At 46.1% G+C, this 18,709-nt stretch overlaps 4 protein-coding genes across 5 annotated transcripts; 2 read left to right on the forward strand and 2 right to left on the reverse strand.

The window, feature by feature from the left end:
* Positions 1–1,978: 1,978 nt before the first annotated feature.
* On the forward strand, positions 1,979–3,801 carry LOC132259465 (ribonucleoside-diphosphate reductase subunit M2). 2 transcript variants are annotated; one of them, XM_059757108.1, is made up of 2 exons: positions 1,979–2,322; positions 2,574–3,801. In XM_059757108.1, exons 1-2 carry the CDS (start codon positions 2,275–2,277, stop codon positions 3,642–3,644), a joined length of 1,119 nt encoding a protein of 372 aa, XP_059613091.1. In that variant the 5' UTR covers positions 1,979–2,274; the 3' UTR covers positions 3,645–3,801. The 2 variants fall into 2 exon arrangements, with proteins under 2 accessions (XP_059613091.1, XP_059613090.1); XM_059757107.1 differs by lacking the exon at positions 1,979–2,322 and adding an exon at positions 2,413–2,512.
* Positions 3,802–3,893: 92 nt separating this feature from the next.
* LOC132259512 (inositol 1,4,5-trisphosphate receptor) lies at positions 3,894–14,408 on the reverse strand. Its single transcript, XM_059757177.1, has 7 exons — positions 14,290–14,408; positions 13,822–14,070; positions 10,708–13,077; positions 10,344–10,642; positions 7,914–10,155; positions 4,977–7,584; positions 3,894–4,902 (listed from the first exon to the last, which is right to left on the reverse strand). The coding sequence occupies exons 2-7, from the start codon at positions 13,920–13,922 to the stop codon at positions 4,312–4,314; spliced, it is 8,211 nt and encodes a 2,736-aa protein (XP_059613160.1). The 5' UTR covers positions 13,923–14,070; positions 14,290–14,408; the 3' UTR covers positions 3,894–4,311.
* A 73-nt stretch (positions 14,409–14,481) lies between these two features.
* LOC132259042 (poly(A)-specific ribonuclease PARN-like) lies at positions 14,482–16,481 on the forward strand. The gene is made up of 5 exons (XM_059756583.1): positions 14,482–14,606; positions 14,664–15,454; positions 15,514–15,635; positions 15,689–16,259; positions 16,321–16,481. Exons 1-5 carry the CDS (start codon positions 14,588–14,590, stop codon positions 16,435–16,437), a joined length of 1,620 nt encoding a protein of 539 aa, XP_059612566.1. The 5' UTR covers positions 14,482–14,587; the 3' UTR covers positions 16,438–16,481.
* A 1-nt stretch (position 16,482) lies between these two features.
* Positions 16,483–18,477, reverse strand: LOC132261073 (venom acid phosphatase Acph-1-like). The gene is made up of 4 exons (XM_059759599.1): positions 18,289–18,477; positions 17,548–17,664; positions 17,244–17,486; positions 16,483–17,187 (listed from the first exon to the last, which is right to left on the reverse strand). The coding sequence occupies exons 1-4, from the start codon at positions 18,475–18,477 to the stop codon at positions 16,483–16,485; spliced, it is 1,254 nt and encodes a 417-aa protein (XP_059615582.1).
* Between the last annotated feature and the right edge of the window lie 232 nt (positions 18,478–18,709).

Raw genomic sequence — 18,709 nt, forward strand, 5'->3', positions numbered from 1 at the left:
AGATATTTGTAATATTTGAGAAAGGACATGGAAATTGTATAGAAAAAGATAAAAAAAAAACGTATGAGTTAACATTTTAGAGTTTCTCTGGCTGTTCGTATACAAGATGATAAAAAAATGGTGTAGTAAATAAACAAAATGGAAATATTTAAGAGGAGAATAATATTAGAAAAAAAGAGAGAATTTTGAAATGCAAAAATTGATTGAGAAGAAAATAAAATGCAACTGTCACACTTTATTTGCTCCTGAAAACAACAAAACTATTAAAGATGTTGAGGATAAAAGACATCCAAAAAAAGGTCCTAAAAAACATAAATTTGGGAAATATATTTGTTTTTCCATGAAAAAAATTAATGAAAATCTCCTCCAAAAGCATTATATAAATATTTGTATAGAAAAAAAGAGAAGAAATGAAATGGATATTTAAAGGAATTAAACGCTTTATATGCATTATAGTCACTTTCCTCTCCTCTACCTTTTGACTATTGAAAAAAAAATTAAAGAATGAAAAAATCACATTGTATTTTCTGATGAAAAATCTTACATTTCTCTCAAATTGAAAAGAAAAGAAAAAAAACTGGGGAAGAAAAATCACAATTAGACAAAAAGATTCTTTGCACTAAATTTCGAGCCGTTGAAAGAAAAATGTTATTGTGAAAAATACATGTTTTTTCTTCCTCAGACAATGAGAAACATTGTAAAAGAATTAAATTAAAGAACAACAAAAAATAACATGAAATGAACACCGCAAGATTTACATTATATTTAAAAAAAAAACTATCGTGCCGTCTTTTAAATGTATTCTAACAGAGATGAAAAAAAGTTGCGCCAACCAAATTAACAATTAACTCTAAAGGAAAAGATAAAAAAATGTAATTTGTATTAGAGAAAACTATACAAAGAAGAAGAAATAAACTAACAGAAGAAGAGAGGGTGGAAATAGAAGAGGAAAAAGGATAAACTTGTGTTATTAGGTAATTAAAAGTGAAGAGAAGAAATAGTAATATTTATAGCGATATTTTGCATTTCATTTCAACTTCTTTTTCACCAAGTTAATGGATAAAATATTTAGTAAAGAAAAAAAGAGAAAATTGCCTGCGTTTTTTCATCAAATTATCTTGAGGAAAATATCTGCTGTAATTTACATGTTATATTTATATACAACAAACAAAATGGGTTTCATAACTTTTGTTCTTAGAGTTTTTCGTTCTGATCTTGAAATTTGTTTTTCCTCGCATTGCGAGAGGAATCTTAGTTAAATCTCTTTTCTTAAAGACATAAGTGTTACTTGAGGGAGAAAGAAAAGGACGAGAGAAACGATTTAAAGTAGAAGTTTTAGTGGTTGAAGAGAGAAATATGATTGCAATATTAGCCAATAGAAAAATGGAAGGACGAGATAAGAAAGTCTTCAGAGTTGTTTTTCAATGAAAAAGTGAATTTTTTTAAATGAAAATTTATTCATTATTAAATATATTTATCTTAGTAATTCTCTATCAAATCGCTTTAGTAATCAATTGTATTTTTTATATACATGTTCTTACTATTATTACTTTACTCTCAATCAAAGAAAAAAAAGAAAGAATAATGATTATAACAATTACGGCGCTCTCCCTTTATTGTGTTTTTTTTTATTTTTATGTTTCCCAAAAAAAATGCCAATAATAAATATTTCCTCTCTGAACGATTGTAATTGAGACAATTGAAAGGAAAAGAAAACAAAGCGAGAGAGGGATATTTTGAATAGCAGATGAACTAAAAGAAAAAATTGAGCGAAACAAGGGAAAAAAGCAAGTGGAATTTGTATCAAAAGCAAATTCCACGAAAACACCCTGTAAATTATGAATTTTAAATTATAAATTGAAAAAAACAAAGTGTATAAATACTGATTACATTAATCACGATATGTATTTGGTGGAAGTATATTAATTACATATACGTAAAATGTAGAAATTTGCCCTTTTTCTCATCGACTGGCCTTCTTGTCCTGGGATTGTCTGTGCGAAGTGTCTTGGGAAGCTTAAATGCCGACGCAGATGTTGATGGGCTGCTCAGCTGTCCGCTGATGAAAAGGAGGTTATTTTCTTCCCGCGCAAAACAGCAAAAATGGTCGGAATCCCGCTTTCCGGCACCCCTTTTTTCTGTGCAAAATCCCACCCGCCAACTCAGTTGGCCATCAGAAGTGGACGAAGCAGGACTTGAGCAGTTCTTCAAAAATTCCCCAGTGACTAATTAACTGTACTGCGAAGCGCCCCAAAATCACAGAAACCCTCTGAAATGGACAAGGAGAACATTACTGAAAGGATGGAGGCTGCAAATTTGAGGGTGAGCAGGATTTTCTTGGGTTTGCGGGGATCAATGGTGGGGGAATTTTCCACTTGCGTGTTGCCAACAATTGCGAAATCGAGGCGCCGTTTTTCGCCGAATGACGCGCAGTTAACCTCAAAAGTTTGACTCCCGGATGGGTGGGATTTTGGCACGCTGCGTGGATTTTCTGGCAATTTTCCTGGATTTTGTGAGACTCTGCGCTGGGGGAGTGCGCTGCTCGGGTGGCTAATGGTGTGGTGTTGTTTCAGAGTCCCCGAAAGGCGCTGTCGGAGACTTCCGCCAACATTACAAAGGCTGACGACGTCATAAAGGCGGAACTGAAGGTGGCCAAGAGCCCCAAATTCGACCCGGAGCTCGAGCCGCTGCTGCGTGAGAATCCGCGGAGGTTCGTGGTGTTCCCCATTCAGTATCATGACATCTGGGAGATGTACAAGAAGGCGGAGGCGTCCTTCTGGACGGTGGAGGAAGTGGATCTCTCACGTGACACCGATCACTGGAACGCCCTCAAGGACTGCGAGCGGAAGTTCATCTCCCACGTGTTGGCCTTCTTCGCGGCCTCCGATGGGATTGTGAATGAGAATCTGGTGGAGCGATTCAGTCAGGAGGTGCAAATCACCGAGGCGCGATTCTTTTACGGCTTCCAGATTGCCATGGAGAATGTGCACAGCGAGATGTACAGCCTCCTCATTGACACGTACATCCGCGATCCGCAGGAGAAGGAGTTCCTGTTCAACGCCATCGAGACGCTGCCGTGCGTGAAGAAGAAGGCCGACTGGGCGCTCCAGTGGATCGCCAGCCAGGAGGCAAACTTCGGGGAGCGCGTGATCGCCTTCGCGGCGGTGGAGGGCATTTTCTTCAGCGGCAGCTTTGCCTCCATCTTCTGGCTGAAGTCACGCGGCATCATGCCGGGCCTCACATTCTCCAATGAGCTCATCTCACGCGACGAGGGACTCCACTGCGACTTCGCCTGCCTCATGTTCAAGCACCTGGTGCAGAAGCCCAGCAAGGAGCGCGTCATCGAGATCATCCGCGAGGCCGTCACCATTGAGCAGGAGTTCCTCACGGACGCCCTGCCCGTGGACATGCTGGGCATGAATTGTCAACTCATGTCGCAGTACATTGAGTTCGTGGCCGATCGGCTGCTGCTGGAGCTGGGCGTGCCGAAGATCTACAACTCCAAGAATCCCTTCAGCTTCATGGAGTTCATCTCGCTGGAGGGCAAGACGAACTTCTTCGAGAAGAAAGTGGGCGAGTACCAGAAGGCGGGCGTCATGGCGGACCGCATGGACAATGTCTTCACAATGGACGCAGATTTCTGAGCAGTGATTTCTTTTTTACATAAATCCCTACGTGTAAGATTCCTCCTTTTTTCATCTATTATTATCATTAATATTATCATTCAGCGTGCGATACACGCATTTTGTGCATTCATTACTACTGTAGAAGTGGTGTTAGAAATAAAATTGACGAGATGAACTGTTGTTCTTAACTTTTCCGGACATTCCAAGAAGCGCATTTTCACGTTGAAAAAAGCGCGCCAAGTCACAGAAAAGTGAGGTTAACTTTGGGATGGAACATTTATTAAACTCTCTGGATGAAGTACAAGGATGACAACGAAGTAAACTTTAAAGAATTCTCTTAATAATCCACTTGAACATTGGCAAGCTATATAAGTGTAAAACCTAATCGACTTTGAGTCATATTTTTTTCATTCGCTAAAATTAAGTAAATCGTGCGCAAAGCTTGAGTGCATTGACCTCATCTTTTTCTCACCTAAAACAGCGACGGACTAAATTTTCAGTGTAAGTTACAACAATGAGAACAATTATCACTAGAATTAAGATAACACAATTATTATCGCCTAAAGATGGCCTACAAGATGTGCTCTTTCTTTTCGTTGGAGAAATTTTTGCCACACGAGGGACAGCGCGAGATTCGATTCTCTAGAACATTATCACACACACACCAACACACATTAAACACCTTTTAGTTCACCCCACCGAAGCCGGACTGATTGAGATAGGAGGCTGCGGATGTGGTGGGATTGAGCAGACCCAGCCGCTGCTTCTGCTTCCGCTGCTCCGTCATCTGATCCTTCAGCTCCATCAGCTGCGACGAGAGGCTGCTGATGAGCAGCTGCGTGTTCTCGAGAGTCGCCTGGAGACTCCTCAGCTCAATCTGCTCACCCTCACCATCGATCGCCGCCAATGACATGGCGCGCAGCCTCGGGAACCAATCCAGCACGCTCGCCTTCACCATTGCGTGCACATAACTCTCCGGACCCGTGAACTCCGTGGGATCCTTCACCTTCACCAGCACGATGAAGTAGAGGTAGTGCCACATGTTGTGCTCACACTTGATGTGCTCCTCGAAGCTCACCGTCTTGTTGTCAAAAGCTGACCGATTGAGGCCACAGATGAAGCAGGTGTTCTTCAGGATCAACTCCTTCTGTTGCTTCTCACTCCTCAAGTCCGCAAATGTGTCAATGATGACACCAAAGATCAAATTCAACACAATAATGATGACAATGAAGAAGAACAGAAGATCATAGATGACACGAGCGACGAATAGAGCCTCCTGGAATGAAGGATAGATAGATTGAGATTAGCTGGAAGTTCTCCCGATTGATTGAACAACAGAGAAAAACTCACTTGACTACTCGGTGCTCTGAGAATATCTCCAATTCCGCCGCCATTCCGCAATCCCTGATTCAGTGTTGTCACGATGCACATAATGAGAGAGTCACAGGCTCTCTCCTTGCGCTCACCATCGCCATCAGACACGATGATCTTGCTTCCTGCCTCACACTCACATTGCTGCAGATCCTCTGCCGTGGGCAGCATGTGACTCTTGAGCGGCTCATTGGCCTCTGCCGCTATCTCATCGTCCACCGGCACGAGGAAGTCATCCTGGAAGAAGATGTAGCCAATGATGGAGAACATGTAGACGAGAATGAGTGCCAGGACAGCTGTGAGGATGATTGAGCGACCATTCCGCGTCACAGAGCGAATGACATTGAGCAGCGTCTCTTCGCGATAAACCACATCGAAGAGGAGAATTGAGTAGAAGAACGGATGCAGGAGGATTCCACACACGCACAGCATTAGATAGCCAAAGTGATAGATCAATTCAGCATCTGTGATGATCTTCAGGATGTGCTTCTCCAGCGTTCCATGATTCCCCATGATGCTGACAATGTGAACACCCTTCATCAGCACCGTCACCGAGCCGAGGAGCCACAGTGTCGATTGTGGTCCGACAGAGAAGATGAATCGCAGAATAATTGATGCCACCAGAGTTCTAATGCCCGTCTCGCGCGGCACTGTGATGACAATGGCCAAGGAGCCCAGCATGATGGTCCAGATGAGGAGTGACAAGTGTCCCATGAGTTCTGGCACTTTGTTGTCGAACGGATGGAAGAAGGCCACAATGACATTGATCAACACCACACAGTTGAACAGAATATTGCTCCACAGAGACATGTAGTTGCTGACCCAGAAGAGTGCCGGCTGTCCACGCAGCTTCTTCTGCCACTTCATCTCGTTGAACATGTGCTCCGTGCGATCGAAGAAGTCCGCCACTTTTGAGCCTTGATCATCACGCTCCGCCGTGTGCAGGATCTTCGTCTTGGTGTCGTGCGTGAGATACTCACAGATCTCAGGGATGGGAAAGACAATCTGCTCCAGCGTACGATCGTGACGCACAATCTCAATTTGTGCCGTGTGCGTGGCGTAATACAGCAGAGCCTGATTGGTCTTGGAGTCATTTGTGCCCACAGGATCGCTGGGCTTCAGCAGAGCTGCCAATTCCTTATTGTGCTGCGCCAACTGATGACACAGTATATAGATATTGTGACCCACTTCCTTGGGTGACACACCAGCATCGTCATCCTGATTGAAATCCTCATGATCATTATCGTCCAGCAATTCCTCCTGATGGAACGCTCTGCACGCCACATCGATCAATTGCTTGGGATTCATATTGTACAGGATTCTCTCGGCATTCTCACTGTCACCACGACTCTCCATGATGGCCAGCAACAGCTTCGACGCATTGTTCTTCAACTCCAACACCAGATCCATTCGATTCTTCCCCAGCGGATTGATATCATTGAGTATGAGTGCCGTGATGATGTCCAATCCATTTGATTCGTGCGTCGCAATGCAGTTTTGATTCTCATGACAAGGTCCTTGGCAGTATTCCGTGAGCGTCTCCAGTGTTTGATTGATCAGCGCCACATTATTCTCATTGATATACAATCCCAACAATCCCAAGCCACCCGTTGTGGAGCCACAAATACAGTCCAGGAACATCAGAGTCTCCGACACGAGATTATAGTTGGTCTTGTTGTTTTGATTCCTCAGCAAATTCTGCAAATCCGGATTGTGATTCTCACACAGGAGTTGCAGAAAGCGCAAAATTGGCTGCATCACCAGCACTTTCGACGACAACTTATTGCGTTCATCCTTGTCCTTGTGCTTCTCCATCTTCTCCGCCAACATATCCTCCAGGGCACTGCCAATATTCACCATTGAACTATCCTCACCCGGCGACAAACTCCTGGCACTGGCATAAGCGCGCGCCGTCGCCAGACCGGCACTATTGAGCTCCTCCCTCAATTCCTCCGTGATTATAATTCCATTCGTCTTTGTGCCCTGTTTCCGCGAGATTTTCTCCAAATCCTTGAAATCCTGCTTCGTCTCATGCACTTTCGCCGCAATATCCACCGTATTCACCGTGACTGTGCTCTTGATCTCCTGCTGAGCATCCCTCATCTTGTCATAGAACACCTTGAAGAACGCCTGATTGAGATCACCGCTGAGGAATTTGCTGTACATCCCCTTCTGAATGATGGGATTTCCACCCTCGAGCAGTGCTATGCCCAATTCCACGGCCTCCACGAAGATTGACGGCGAGTGAACGGACTTTATCACGAGTTCCACCACTAAATCCGACGCACCCTCCTTGTCCAGGTGACTCTGCACCTCATGCAGTGTGCAATTGGCTCGCATCAAGTATTTGGCACCCGGTCCGTGAGTCACAGTCGCCACGGGAGGCGCTTTCTTCTGCTCCACATCCTCAGGCGCCTTCACGGAGAAGTTCTTCCCAAAGTATCGCGTCAACAGAGAACTCCTGAGAGTGTCTCCCTTCTCCCCATAATCCACATCAATTGCCATCATTTCCCTGAGAGTTCGCAACACTTTCACACACAATTTCTCTTCCTTCTCCTCCAGAAGCTTCTCCGTGTGCTTGATCAACCTGGACAGGAGAGTAAAATCACAATTTTAATTCACAAAATCTCCAAAAATCAAACAATTAACATGCAAAGGATTGAAAACAAGCTGAGAATCTCATCTCAAGCACTCGTTGAACAGTATATATAGCCAAACAGCAAAAAGAATAAATCCAGGAAAGGGTCAGGAAAGAGAAAATTCAACTCAAAATCACTCAGAAAGTCATCATCTTACCAGGAGAGGTAAATCTAGATCTTACCAAGAGCAAGGAGAAAATAATTGAGATAATTTTTTTTAAACTTATTTGATCATATATGATAAAAGGACACTTTTCCACTGTCCGAAGCAACTCACCTTCGTATGAAACCTCCACTCTCGCAGCGCTTCCTGGACTCTGTGCCGATGGGAAAGAGCAGTTCTGAGCGATAGAGAATGTCCACGAGGAGGGAGAGTTCAGCCTCAACCAGTGGTTTCAGTTGATCCTCCAGCAGTGACACGATATCCTGCAATCCCTCAATGATACTCCTATCCAGACGCATCAACTGCGAACTGCTTCGCTCAATCTTCGTCTGCTTCGACGCCAACAACCACTTGCTGGTCTGCCGCGTGAGCAGCGACGTCTTGTGGAACATCGTGACGAGTTGACTCTCCAGATGCATCGAGATGGCAATGCCACGACTCTTGGCAATCTCAGCCAACGTGCGAATGCAATTCTCCACACTGAACTTCTGAGCTGGCGTCAGCCACTTGCATTCGCTCATCTTCACGGCATTCTGGAGGAGTTGAATGAAGATATTCTGGCGTGTCTGCACAGTTGTGCTCTGATCAGAGAATGGACTGTTGAAGAACGTCGTGAGGATGTTCATAATGCCATTGATCACGTAATTCTCGAGCGTTCGACTGGGCGTCGGACCCTCACTGATCACTCGACCAATGTCAGTAAGGAAGGACTTCTCAAACAAACTCCACATGTGATTCGACGAGTAGATCTCCTTCATCTCCACCTCCGTATCAATATAGCAGTGATTGAGAAAGTCCACATACGCCTCCTTCACCTCTGGCACACAATCCGGATGTGCGATCATTGCCACAATGTCATCCAGTGCCAGAAGACTGTTGCACTTGATCTCCGTGTAGACATTCTTGCCCATTGTGCAGCACGCCAGCAGTTTCACCAGCTCCACGTGATACTCAAGTGGCGTCGTGTCTGCCAACTCACCCCTTCGGTAGCGTCTCATCATCTCCACAAATTGATTGAAGGACGCCTTGTCATTGTAGAAGACCAGCACATCCTCACCGGCATTTATCAGCTCCTGCATCACCATATCCTGACACTTCCTGATGAACTGATTCTCCGCCTTCACGATGGTCTGCAGGAACTTCAAGTACTCCACATGACGTCCATGGATTTCGATGCAGTGCACAAAATGCTGAACCACCTTCTCATTCACCTCATTGCACAGCCCCAGATTATCCTTGAATATTCCACAAACTGTCTCAGCTTCCAGAATTCCAGGATTGAGAAACAAGTCCAGGTGCTTATTGAGCAACACTTGATTCTGCTGATTGCCCAGACAGAAGTTCTGCAGGAATTTGTGCGCCAATCGCATCAACTCCATCATCCGACTGTCATCCTTCTCATCGTATGGCACTTGCAACAGATCCAGCACAATATTGTGCACTCCCACATTTCTCAGCAGTCTCTGCTCATGCTTCCTGGGCTTGATGAAGTCACCCGGACCCACTGTGGTGCACAACTTGTTCATCCTGTCCAGAATCTGCTGGATCTTCTTGTACTCACACGCCTGTTCAGGCGTCAGCGGAGGTCCATCGTCGAACGTCTCCTGAGACTGATTCTGCACGTCTGTGTCGTCAGGCATGCTCATGCTCTTCTCTGCCGTGTCATCCTCCGATGGTTTGGCCTTCTTCCCACCAGACACCACCAGATGATCATCCATTGTCTTCGATTTGTACACCCACAACTCGGATTTCTCCACACTCTGACGCAGCACATCGAGATCTGACTTGATCTGCTTGTACGATTCCACATCAGAGTCTGACACAAGAAGTTGCACTTGTCTAAATGCCTGAAGCACTTCCTGACGCTGACTGAAGTGCCTGAAGAGGAGATGAAGAGCTCCCGAGACGAGTGGCGGATAGTCGTGCATAATTAGATGCAGCAAAACACGCAGAAATGTCCTTCCACCTTGTCCGTCAAGATCCAGACTGACTGACTCCTCATTGCACCCGAAGATCCCTTCAGCCTGACTCCCAATGGACTCCAAATCAATATTCTTCTGGCGCATTGTCACCGCATCTTGCGTCACATAGTCTGTCTCATCGAATTCACGCTTAAATATGGACAGAAGGCAACTGATGCGATAGTCTAGCCTCACATCCAGAATGAACTGGAGAATTTCGATTATCTTCAGCTTCGTGTCCATCACCAGTGGATATTCCTTCATGAGTTGAGTCACAGATTTTCGCTGTTGCACTGAAATTGCCGGTGAAACCATGGCTGTGCCGATTGGGCCGAGCGTCAGGGATGTCATCACAGCTCCCATGTCGCCGATGGAGCGAAGGACGCCACCCTCGGCTGCAAAATAGAACACAATTCATGTCAGTCACAACATATTTCCTCCCCTTTTTGCTGAGATAGAGATTCAATACCATTCTCTGTCTCCTCTTCGGATGCTTGAGAGGCAAAAGAGAGACACAACCTTAAGTATAACACACTAAAATACCTAAAATACTATGGAATTCATCCTCAAAATTGATACTTACAATCAATTTCACCCGTGGGCAGACCTCCATCGACAACATCAGACTCCGACACGCAATCCAAGATGCTCAGAAGTGTCTTTGTCAGTCTCAACAAATCACTGAAGCTGTAGAAGCCAAAGTAGATGAGATCTCGCGCCAATTTCACCACCTCAAAGGTCAATTTGTTCTGATCCTGGTCAGCAAAGAGCCACATTTTGGCTGCCACATTGCACAAGTAGTTCTCAACGAAGGCTATTGTGGTGTTGAATCTCGCCCTAACGGCCTCTTTATTGCAGTCTGGATGCTTCTTGCAATCGTAACTGCGAAAGTCAAAGTCAAAGGATTAGGAAAACTCAATGATTGATGAAAGTGTAAAAAGACTTACTCGTAAATTGACATTTTAGACGGAATCTCTGACCACAATCTCGCGTACTTGACTGGCGTCACGGGCTCCTGAGGATCTCTGTCCACGTGCAGATGCAGCATGAGTCGACAGAAGGAGGCTCTCAGTTCGTACGGCACCATTTCGTCCGACATGCACTTGAGAATGAGGTCAATGTCCAGGTGAGGTGAGAGATTGTTGAGTGCCAAGTATTGTCTGTTGAGGCACATGTTAGAGAAGAGATTCAGCTGATGGCGATAGTAATCCAGGATGGCAGCATCATCTCTTCGTGGCTGCTTCAGTGCCACAGCCAAATCGGCCATGCTCTTTGATCCATTGTGCCACTGCAAGTACACTTCGGATCCCCTGACGCACTCCCTCATCTGTGGCACAGAAATCTGGAGACTCTCACCGGAATCATCCACAGTCGTCACTCCACCACTTTCGGTGCTTTCCTCCACAATTTTGATCGATTTCTCACGTATTTGCGTGTCAATGAGAATGTCTGAGTTCTTCGTACTCAACACACTCTTGCAGATGAGCTCCTGCGTCACAGCAATGGCCTTCTTGTTGGACACACAGAGATCTGAGAGGTAGTCAAGGAAGCGAGACTCCCAATTTCTCATGTTCTTCCGCACAAGACCCACAAATGTCTCAATCTCCGCCGCCGTGATGTGTTTCTCCAGCAGCTTTCGATTGTTATGCAGCAACGCTGTGATCGTGTCCTCAGCCAGGATGTCGTAGCCAATTTGCTTCTGCATGAGGCCAAAGTGTTTAGCAATGTACTCTTGATTCTTGCGATAATCCTGCTGACTCAGTCGCAGAATGCGATAGCACAGACGAAAGATGTACTTGTAAGGTGAGTTCTTTGGGTCACTCAACTCGTCCAGACGCAGAAAAGGCCCCTCAGCGCCCGGGATGTCCTGAAAGGGACGATGGAGCAACTCAAAGAGTTGCTTCAGAATGTACTGCTCACGCAGCAACTTCTGCCTGTCACGATTCGGATTGTTAATCCTCAGCTCGAGGGCTTCAGACTTGTTCTGCTCATTCTCCAATCCCGCTATGAAGTAGACAATGTCCTGCAGCAGTGATATCAGAGAGCGACGCTCATTGTGCGAAATGTTGCCAGTTTCCAGTCGTGTATTCATCAATGCCAACACTTTGCACGCATCATTGGCAAAGTCCAGATCACGCACTTCCACCGGTGACACGGGAATGAGCGCAAATGCCTCCTTGTCCTCCTTGATGGGCGAACAGCCCACTTTGGACATCACCGGCTTGTCGTCATCAATGTCAATGGGCACAGATGTGGCGTGAACCCACGTGTTGGTGCACAAATGGTGCATCCTCACGTAGCTGGACTGCGGCACGAGACTGTCCGCCCTGGTCATGGTTGTGGCGTCCAACTCGAACACTGACGCAATGTCTGAGGAGAATGGCACAGACACGAGACGATAGTAGCAGATCTTCGTGCTGTCACCGTCCGCGTCCGCTTGATAGTCAGGATCCGCCTCGGCGCCCAGATAGCAGCCCGTGGCCAGGTGCTTAAATCGATACAGCGAATTCCAATGGCCCGCGCCACCGCGGCAGGAGTCATGCTGCACCACCTCCACTTCCCACAGAGCCTTGCTACTCGTGGCCGCCGTGGCGCTCGTGCGTCCCGTCGTGCGCAGAAACACATGTTGCTGCTTCCTGTACTCATCCATCGTGAGGAACTTCTCCTGTTCGGCGTGAAAGAGCCTCACCACATCGCCCCCCTTGAGGATGTCCTCCTGATTCTCCTTGTGCTCCATGAACAATGTGATCTTCCACGATGTGGAGGAATTCAGCACATTCACCTCCTTGCATCCCGGATTGTCCGGAAGCTCATAATTGGCCGCCACATGGAGATTCTGCTGATCCGCATTCACCGGATTCAGTATCACCTTGTCACCAACAACAACGTTGTCCCCACTGGAGCGCAGCTTGTAGAAGGGCATGATGTAGAACCACGAGCCCTCATTCCCATTCGCATCCAGATACACCCGCATGGCGTTCTTCTCCAGCAGCGACGGCAGCCGCTTGTTCACCGTGAGGTACTTGTTGGACTTGAGATGCAGCAACTGAATCACACTGCCATATTGCACCACCGTTCCCAGCAGCTTCTTGTTCTCCGTCTCATTCTGCTTCTTCTCAATCTCCGCCGCATGATGCAGTCGCTTGAGCAGATTCGTGTCCGTGTTGGAGCTGCTCTGCTTCGCTGTGCTCCAGAATTGCTTCTGGGCAGAATATCGATTCATCGGGCATATTTTCAGCAGACAATCACGAAACTTCTTCGGCGGATAGTTCAAATCACCCGCTTCCGGACACACAACCGTGCGATCGTCGACGAGACTAAAATAAAAATCGTTTATTTATGTTGATTGCGAGTTGTGATGATGGATAAAGTGCCTCCCCCCGCCCTGCCCGGCTTCCAATCCATCCCAAAGCCAAATATCACACAATTCCACGACGTGCGAAGGATTTGCTTTGGCGACTGGACATTTTCCCCACTTTTCTTCTCAGGCGCCTTTTGTGATCTCTCAGTGTTTATTATCGCTCTGGCTGCTCTTTGTTGAGCCAGCGATCAATGAGCAAACAGAGATTCGCCATTGCGACGTTTGCTTTGCAAATTACATGAACTCGTGATGGTGCTCTGTATAAGGCGAGGGCAAGACTATAATCGCTCAAAGAGAAGAGGTATTGTCCATAAGAGGCGCACTGATGGACCCCGATAAGCTAATAGTAAAACAGCTATTATACTTCTCTGCCTAATTAGCGTTTTCTACGAAAAATTCCCAACAAATAAAAGAGAGCAAAATTCTCTCATAAAGTGTCTTTTTGCAGTTTAAAAAGCACACAGCGAACGGCTTAAGGCCTCCAATCCACCCAGTTAAGTGAAAGGCGCCTCTCTTTCTCTCCATTCTCGGAAAATCCCCCCAAATCTCGTCCCTCAATCAATCTGTTGCGTGTGTCATTAGGAAAACAAACAGACTGCCTCACGCGAAAGAAACGTAACACACACGCGAGGAATGTTGTGGCAATTTTCCGGCCGTTTTGCGAAGAACAAGGGGGAGAAGAAGAGAGTGTGAGACTCACCCGAGGGTGCTGAGGAATCCGCACACGCTGCCCTCGGCGTACAGCGACACGACGTCGCCCAGATGGAGAAAACTCGCCGAGCCGACGTTGCAGTCGTTCATGATTGAGTCTTGATTGGGTCTCCGATATCAGATGAAATCTCGCAACAGTTAGATCACCATCAATTGAACGGGGGCCCAATGGAGCAGTTAAGTGGTCACTTGAGCACTACTTTGGCACGCAATTATCATTTGTTTGCCCTGTAAGAGGCTGAAAATAGACAGATGGGAGATATATTGATGGGGATATTATTAGATACACACAATACATTCCGCGGTGGAGAAAAAAATGCAAATAAATTTTTAGAAGGAAAACCTCCAGGTGAGAGGGAGAGAGAAGAGTCAAATCGGAGCTGAGAGAGAGTGTGTGTCTCCTCTGTGCCCTGTTTTTGGCCACTCGTCTGCCACTTTTCCGCCACAATGTACTCACTTGCAGTAGAAGGAGTCTGTCGTGACTCTGATTGTCTGGTTTTTCACGGTTTCTGCGGGTGAAAATTGCGTGAAATTATTGCATTTCTGCACGCTCCCGTGAGATTCGTGTGAAAATTTTCTCGCCACCGATGTCAACTTGACATGTTCCCCCACTCCGGCGGGTCAGCTTCACTGGCCGACCGCAGCACGAGCGCTCCGAACAGCGTAGGGGAGGAAAATCTCTTCTCGCGTGTGTCACCCGGCATTTCTTGTTGCATGTTTTCCGCATTTTTTCCCAATTTTAACCACATTTGACCATGGAAATCCTCGAGACAAGTAAGTGAAGAAGTTCATTTGACCCCACAATGTGGATTTACATGGTGTTTTGGGCAGATTTCAGTGAAAAACTCCCGGAAATCGTGGAGGCCATCGACAGGGCGAGTTTTGTGGCCATCGATCAGGAATTCACGGGTCTCTTCCGGGAAAACACCTTCAGCAATCCGTACTCCAGCATCGGTGCCCATTTCAACAGAATGCAGAAGTCTGTGGATGGATATATAGTGATTCAGCTGGGAATCACTGCCTTCTGGCTCAATCCCGAGAATGACAGCAAGTTTCAGTGCAAGAGCTTCAACATTTTCCTGTATCCACGTGGAAAAGGCAGCACTTTCCGGTGCGAATCGTCCTGCATTGAGTTCTTGGTGAAGAATGGACTGGATTTTAACAAACTCTTCCTGCAAGGACTGTCTTATTGCACAGTTCAAGAGGCGGAAAAGATGAGGAGTTATTTGGAGAAGCGACAGCAAGAGAAGAGAGAACAGCTGATGAGTGCCGAGCGTGATAACACATCGCATGTCATTGTGCCGGAAGAGGAGAAAGAGACTCTCGAGGAGGTGTCTGAGAAAATCGACGAGTTTCTGAAGTCTGAAGAAGAGGAACTTCTTCTCGACACTTACAACGGCTTCCAGAGAAGATTGATCTACGAGATGATTGAGAGGGATTACTTCGAGGCCATCTCAGCCTGTCCGAGAGAGCTGGAGAATAACAGGAAAGGTTTGGTGGTCAGCAGAAAGAAGTCGCCTGAGGAAGAGATGAAGCTTCTCGAAGAGAAATTCGAGCAGGAGAAGAAAAACCTCGAGTTACAAATCGGAGTGACGCACATTCTCAAGGCTCTATCAGAATCTGTGAGTGTCAGGAGACAAAGGATATTAAGAGTCTTCTAATCATTGGCTTTACCTTGCAGAGAACACTGATAGTGTGCCACAACATGTTCATGGATCTCGTGTACCTGATGAAGCAGTTCATCGGACCACTTCCGGAGAATGTCGATGAATACAAGAAACTCGTGCATGAATTCTTTCCCAAGTAAGAACTATAATTTCAGTGCTGAAAGTCAGATTCCTAAAATAATTTTGTAGTATTTTAGACACAAAATTTCTCTGCACTGCCGAGAGTCTGAAGAAAGAGATTAAATCCACCGTTTTGCCTCATATTTTGGAAGACTGCAGAAAAGCGCCTTTCACGATGCCTGAAGTGGAGTCTCTGGGCGAGCAAAAGTATTCAATTGAGAGTGTTAAGGAGCACGAGGCGGGATATGATTCCTTCATCACGGGAATCTGCTTCATAAGTCTTGCGATTTATCTCAAAATCCACCCAAAAGACTTGAATGCCAACTGCAAGAAGCTGAAGAGCTTCAAAAACAAGATCTTCCTGATGGGTTTGGAGAATATCACGCACATGAACCTGACAGGACCCGACGAGAAGCCATCCAGGAGTCATGTGTTTCACATCACCTTCCCGTCCACATGGAAGAACACCGATATTGTGAGACACTTCAGGAACTTCGGCGATGTTCAGATTAAGTGGCTGAACAAGGAGAGCGCTTTTGTGGCTCTGCTGAAGCGAGAGTACGCCACGTGCTTGATGAAGAAGATCGGACGCACCCCGAACGTGACTGTGATGACGCACGCTGACTATGAAGCCTCACAAGTGAGTAGCGATAATGAAATTGTGGAAGTCCTTTGTACTGAGCTGTTTATCACTTAAACAGGTGCAAGAAATGAGTGCTGGCAACAAGAGGAAGAGCTCTGAAATGGCAAGAGGAGAGGTGGATGAGACTTCGTCGAAGAAGGCGAAGAAATTTGATGAAAATCCTGACTGGAAATAGAAATTATGTATTATACAAAAGTAAACTTGGTGAGTAATCTTTAAGTCACGGTCCTGTTGGTCGAGGTGTGACGAAGTAGGGATTCCTTGGCTTACACTCCTCATCACGATTGACTGGCAGGAGAGGCGAGATGAGGTGAAGGACTTTAGCCAATGGGCAGAAGAAATCACAGCCGGGAAGATTTAGTGGAATTGGTTCGCCTGTGGAGTTTCTTAAGTAAATCTGCACGCCGAAGTGACCAGTTGATCGCTCTTGTAGCAATTCAAACATGCCCATGATGGCGTAATCCGGCAGCTGGACATCCCAGACGCCGAGGGCGTTGAGGACGTTGACGACGGAGGAATCGTGGCCGGTGTATAAGTACATTTTGCGATTCTTGGGCTCCAGAGTGCCGCTCTCGGCCGCCTTCCACTCCTTCGTGAGCTTCTGCAGGAAAGGACCCGCCTTGAGGCGCTTCATCTCCTGCGTGTGGACGTTCCAGATGTAGCTGAGCTCCGTGAGCGGCAGAAGACGATCAGGATAGAATCTCTTGGTCCACTCGGGGAGCTTCAGGCCGAATTCATCCTCAGCTTTGAGCGTGCTGAAGAGCGACTGGACATCGTCTGGCGTCTTGATGTCCAATCCTGTGATCTCTGTCAGTTCCTTCATCATATTCCTGTACTTTTCTATCTCTACACTTATTGGAGATTCAGTGAGAGTCTCTGCTAAGGCTTCATGGTATCTTGGACAGGGAGTTCTGACCAAGAGAAGCTGGAAGAAAGTTACAATTATTGGTGTTTTTGCTTGTAATCTTACGGAATACGCACGGAATCCTCATCCAATGGTTCATATTCTATGGGGATTGGCTGCCAATTTAGCTTCCTGTTCCACTCCATTGCAGTGTCCTTCGGTGGCCAGAGACCGGCCAAAACCAGCGCCATTGACATCTTAGTTCTGATCACTCCTGTCGATTGGGCGTGAATAATATCGGGATTGTAAGTTTTCCCAAGAAATTTGCCATATCTTTGCCTCAAAAACTCTCCAGTCTCGAACATGTACGTTTTTCCGAACTGAAAATCTGGCAAAATGTACACTTTTTATACTGTGGAAACACAACAAAATCTGTCTCACATTTGTCAGGTGGCCCCATCCGTAGGGATCGAAGGAAGCGTTGAGGTAGGGATCATTGGGATACGTGTCGGCAGGCGTTCGATGTCCGTGCCGGAAGAGCTTAAAAATGTGTTTATAATTGAGTCAGGCAATTTGTGCATGCGGAAACATAATTTAGGGGAAGTTTTAATTGGATTTATCGCATGAAACTCTAAATTAATTACCTGCCAAAGTTACATTGGGGGAAATTTAATGAAGTTCAGTTTGTCCTTTCATTCATTTTTTTTGTGCTAAGAAGTTAAATAGGAAGCAATAGAATTAAAGTTATGTCGGTTTCTTGTATATTTTTGTCATCGTATTCCTGATTATTTCATTTTTAATGTTTTTAATTGAATGAAAATGGACATATTTTCTACTTATTATATACATATTCACCAAAACTTGATGAGAACATTTTTTCGTATTAATCAAAACAAGACAGTGAGAAGGAAATATGGAGTTAAGTGATAAGATTCTCCAGAGTTTATGTACGAAAATCCATTCGACTTTCACGCTAGAGCGGCGTTTTATGATTTATGTATTACTCAGCCACACGTGTTGAGACTAAAAACTAAGCCACTTGCTTGCTTCCTCTCTGAGTTTCTGAATGACTGAGCAGCGTGCGTTTGGGATTAGAGCGCGCGCGAGTGCGAGGAGAGTTCAAGATCATTGGACATTTTGGAGTGATAATCGGTGGCAAAAATAGTCCGGAATGCAACTCACCAGATGGACGAGTCGCAGTTCTTTGGCATCGTCTTCGCGGTGCAGTGTGATTGGGTGTCCGGCATGGAGGCGCGTCCTTGTGAGATCAATCACAGTGATGAGCGTGAGACAGACGACGAGAGTCCAGCCGGAGCGGAGAATCCGCAGCAACCAGTTTAGCGTGTCCAGGGTCAGGGTCGCGTCGAGCATTGCTTGGTGAGGAGCTGCAGCTCAGTTTCCGACAACACGAGATTGCAATGCTCTTGTTAGCGATGTTGCCACAACACTGTCGCTCGGATTTATGTAGATCAGCACGGAGTGACTTGACCTCAGCGATTTTTTGGAGAGTGTGTGCGATATTTTTTGGCCACCGAAGGAAAATGTTGAGACACCTTGCTCACCTTGAACGGCCAAAATTGATGGCAACTTGACCGCCTCAGCT

This window comes from Phlebotomus argentipes, unplaced genomic scaffold (assembly GCF_947086385.1).
Source record: "Phlebotomus argentipes unplaced genomic scaffold, Phlebotomus argentipes genome assembly scaffold_18, whole genome shotgun sequence".
In the NCBI taxonomy this organism is placed as follows: domain Eukaryota; kingdom Metazoa; phylum Arthropoda; class Insecta; order Diptera; family Psychodidae; genus Phlebotomus; species Phlebotomus argentipes.

What these genes read in the sequence shown, in the direction of transcription:
- LOC132259465 (XM_059757107.1), top strand. Translation starts at nt 2,459, where the DNA reads ATGGGTGGGATTTTGGCACGCTGCGTGGATTTTCTGGCAATTTTCCTG. An exon ending in TGGCAATTTTCCTGGATTTT is followed by an intron (nt 2,513 to 2,573) that starts GTGAGACTCTGC and finishes GTGTTGTTTCAG; the next exon opens with AGTCCCCGAAAGGCGCTGTC.
- LOC132259512 (XM_059757177.1), bottom strand. Translation starts at nt 13,922, where the DNA reads ATGAACGACTGCAACGTCGGCTCGGCGAGTTTTCTCCATCTGGGCGAC. An exon ending in TCTAAAATGTCAATTTACGA is followed by an intron (nt 10,643 to 10,707) that starts GTAAGTCTTTTT and finishes TGACTTTCGCAG; the next exon opens with TTACGATTGCAAGAAGCATC. An exon ending in GCCCACGGGTGAAATTGATT is followed by an intron (nt 10,156 to 10,343) that starts GTAAGTATCAAT and finishes TCTATTTTGCAG; the next exon opens with CCGAGGGTGGCGTCCTTCGC.
- LOC132259042 (XM_059756583.1), top strand. An exon ending in TCAAGGCTCTATCAGAATCT is followed by an intron (nt 15,455 to 15,513) that starts GTGAGTGTCAGG and finishes TTTACCTTGCAG; the next exon opens with AGAACACTGATAGTGTGCCA. An exon ending in CTGACTATGAAGCCTCACAA is followed by an intron (nt 16,260 to 16,320) that starts GTGAGTAGCGAT and finishes TCACTTAAACAG; the next exon opens with GTGCAAGAAATGAGTGCTGG.
- LOC132261073 (XM_059759599.1), bottom strand. Translation starts at nt 18,477, where the DNA reads ATGCTCGACGCGACCCTGACCCTGGACACGCTAAACTGGTTGCTGCGG. An exon ending in AACTGCGACTCGTCCATCTG is followed by an intron (nt 17,665 to 18,288) that starts GTGAGTTGCATT and finishes GCCTGACTCAAT; the next exon opens with TATAAACACATTTTTAAGCT. An exon ending in GATGGGGCCACCTGACAAAT is followed by an intron (nt 17,487 to 17,547) that starts GTGAGACAGATT and finishes CCAGATTTTCAG; the next exon opens with TTCGGAAAAACGTACATGTT.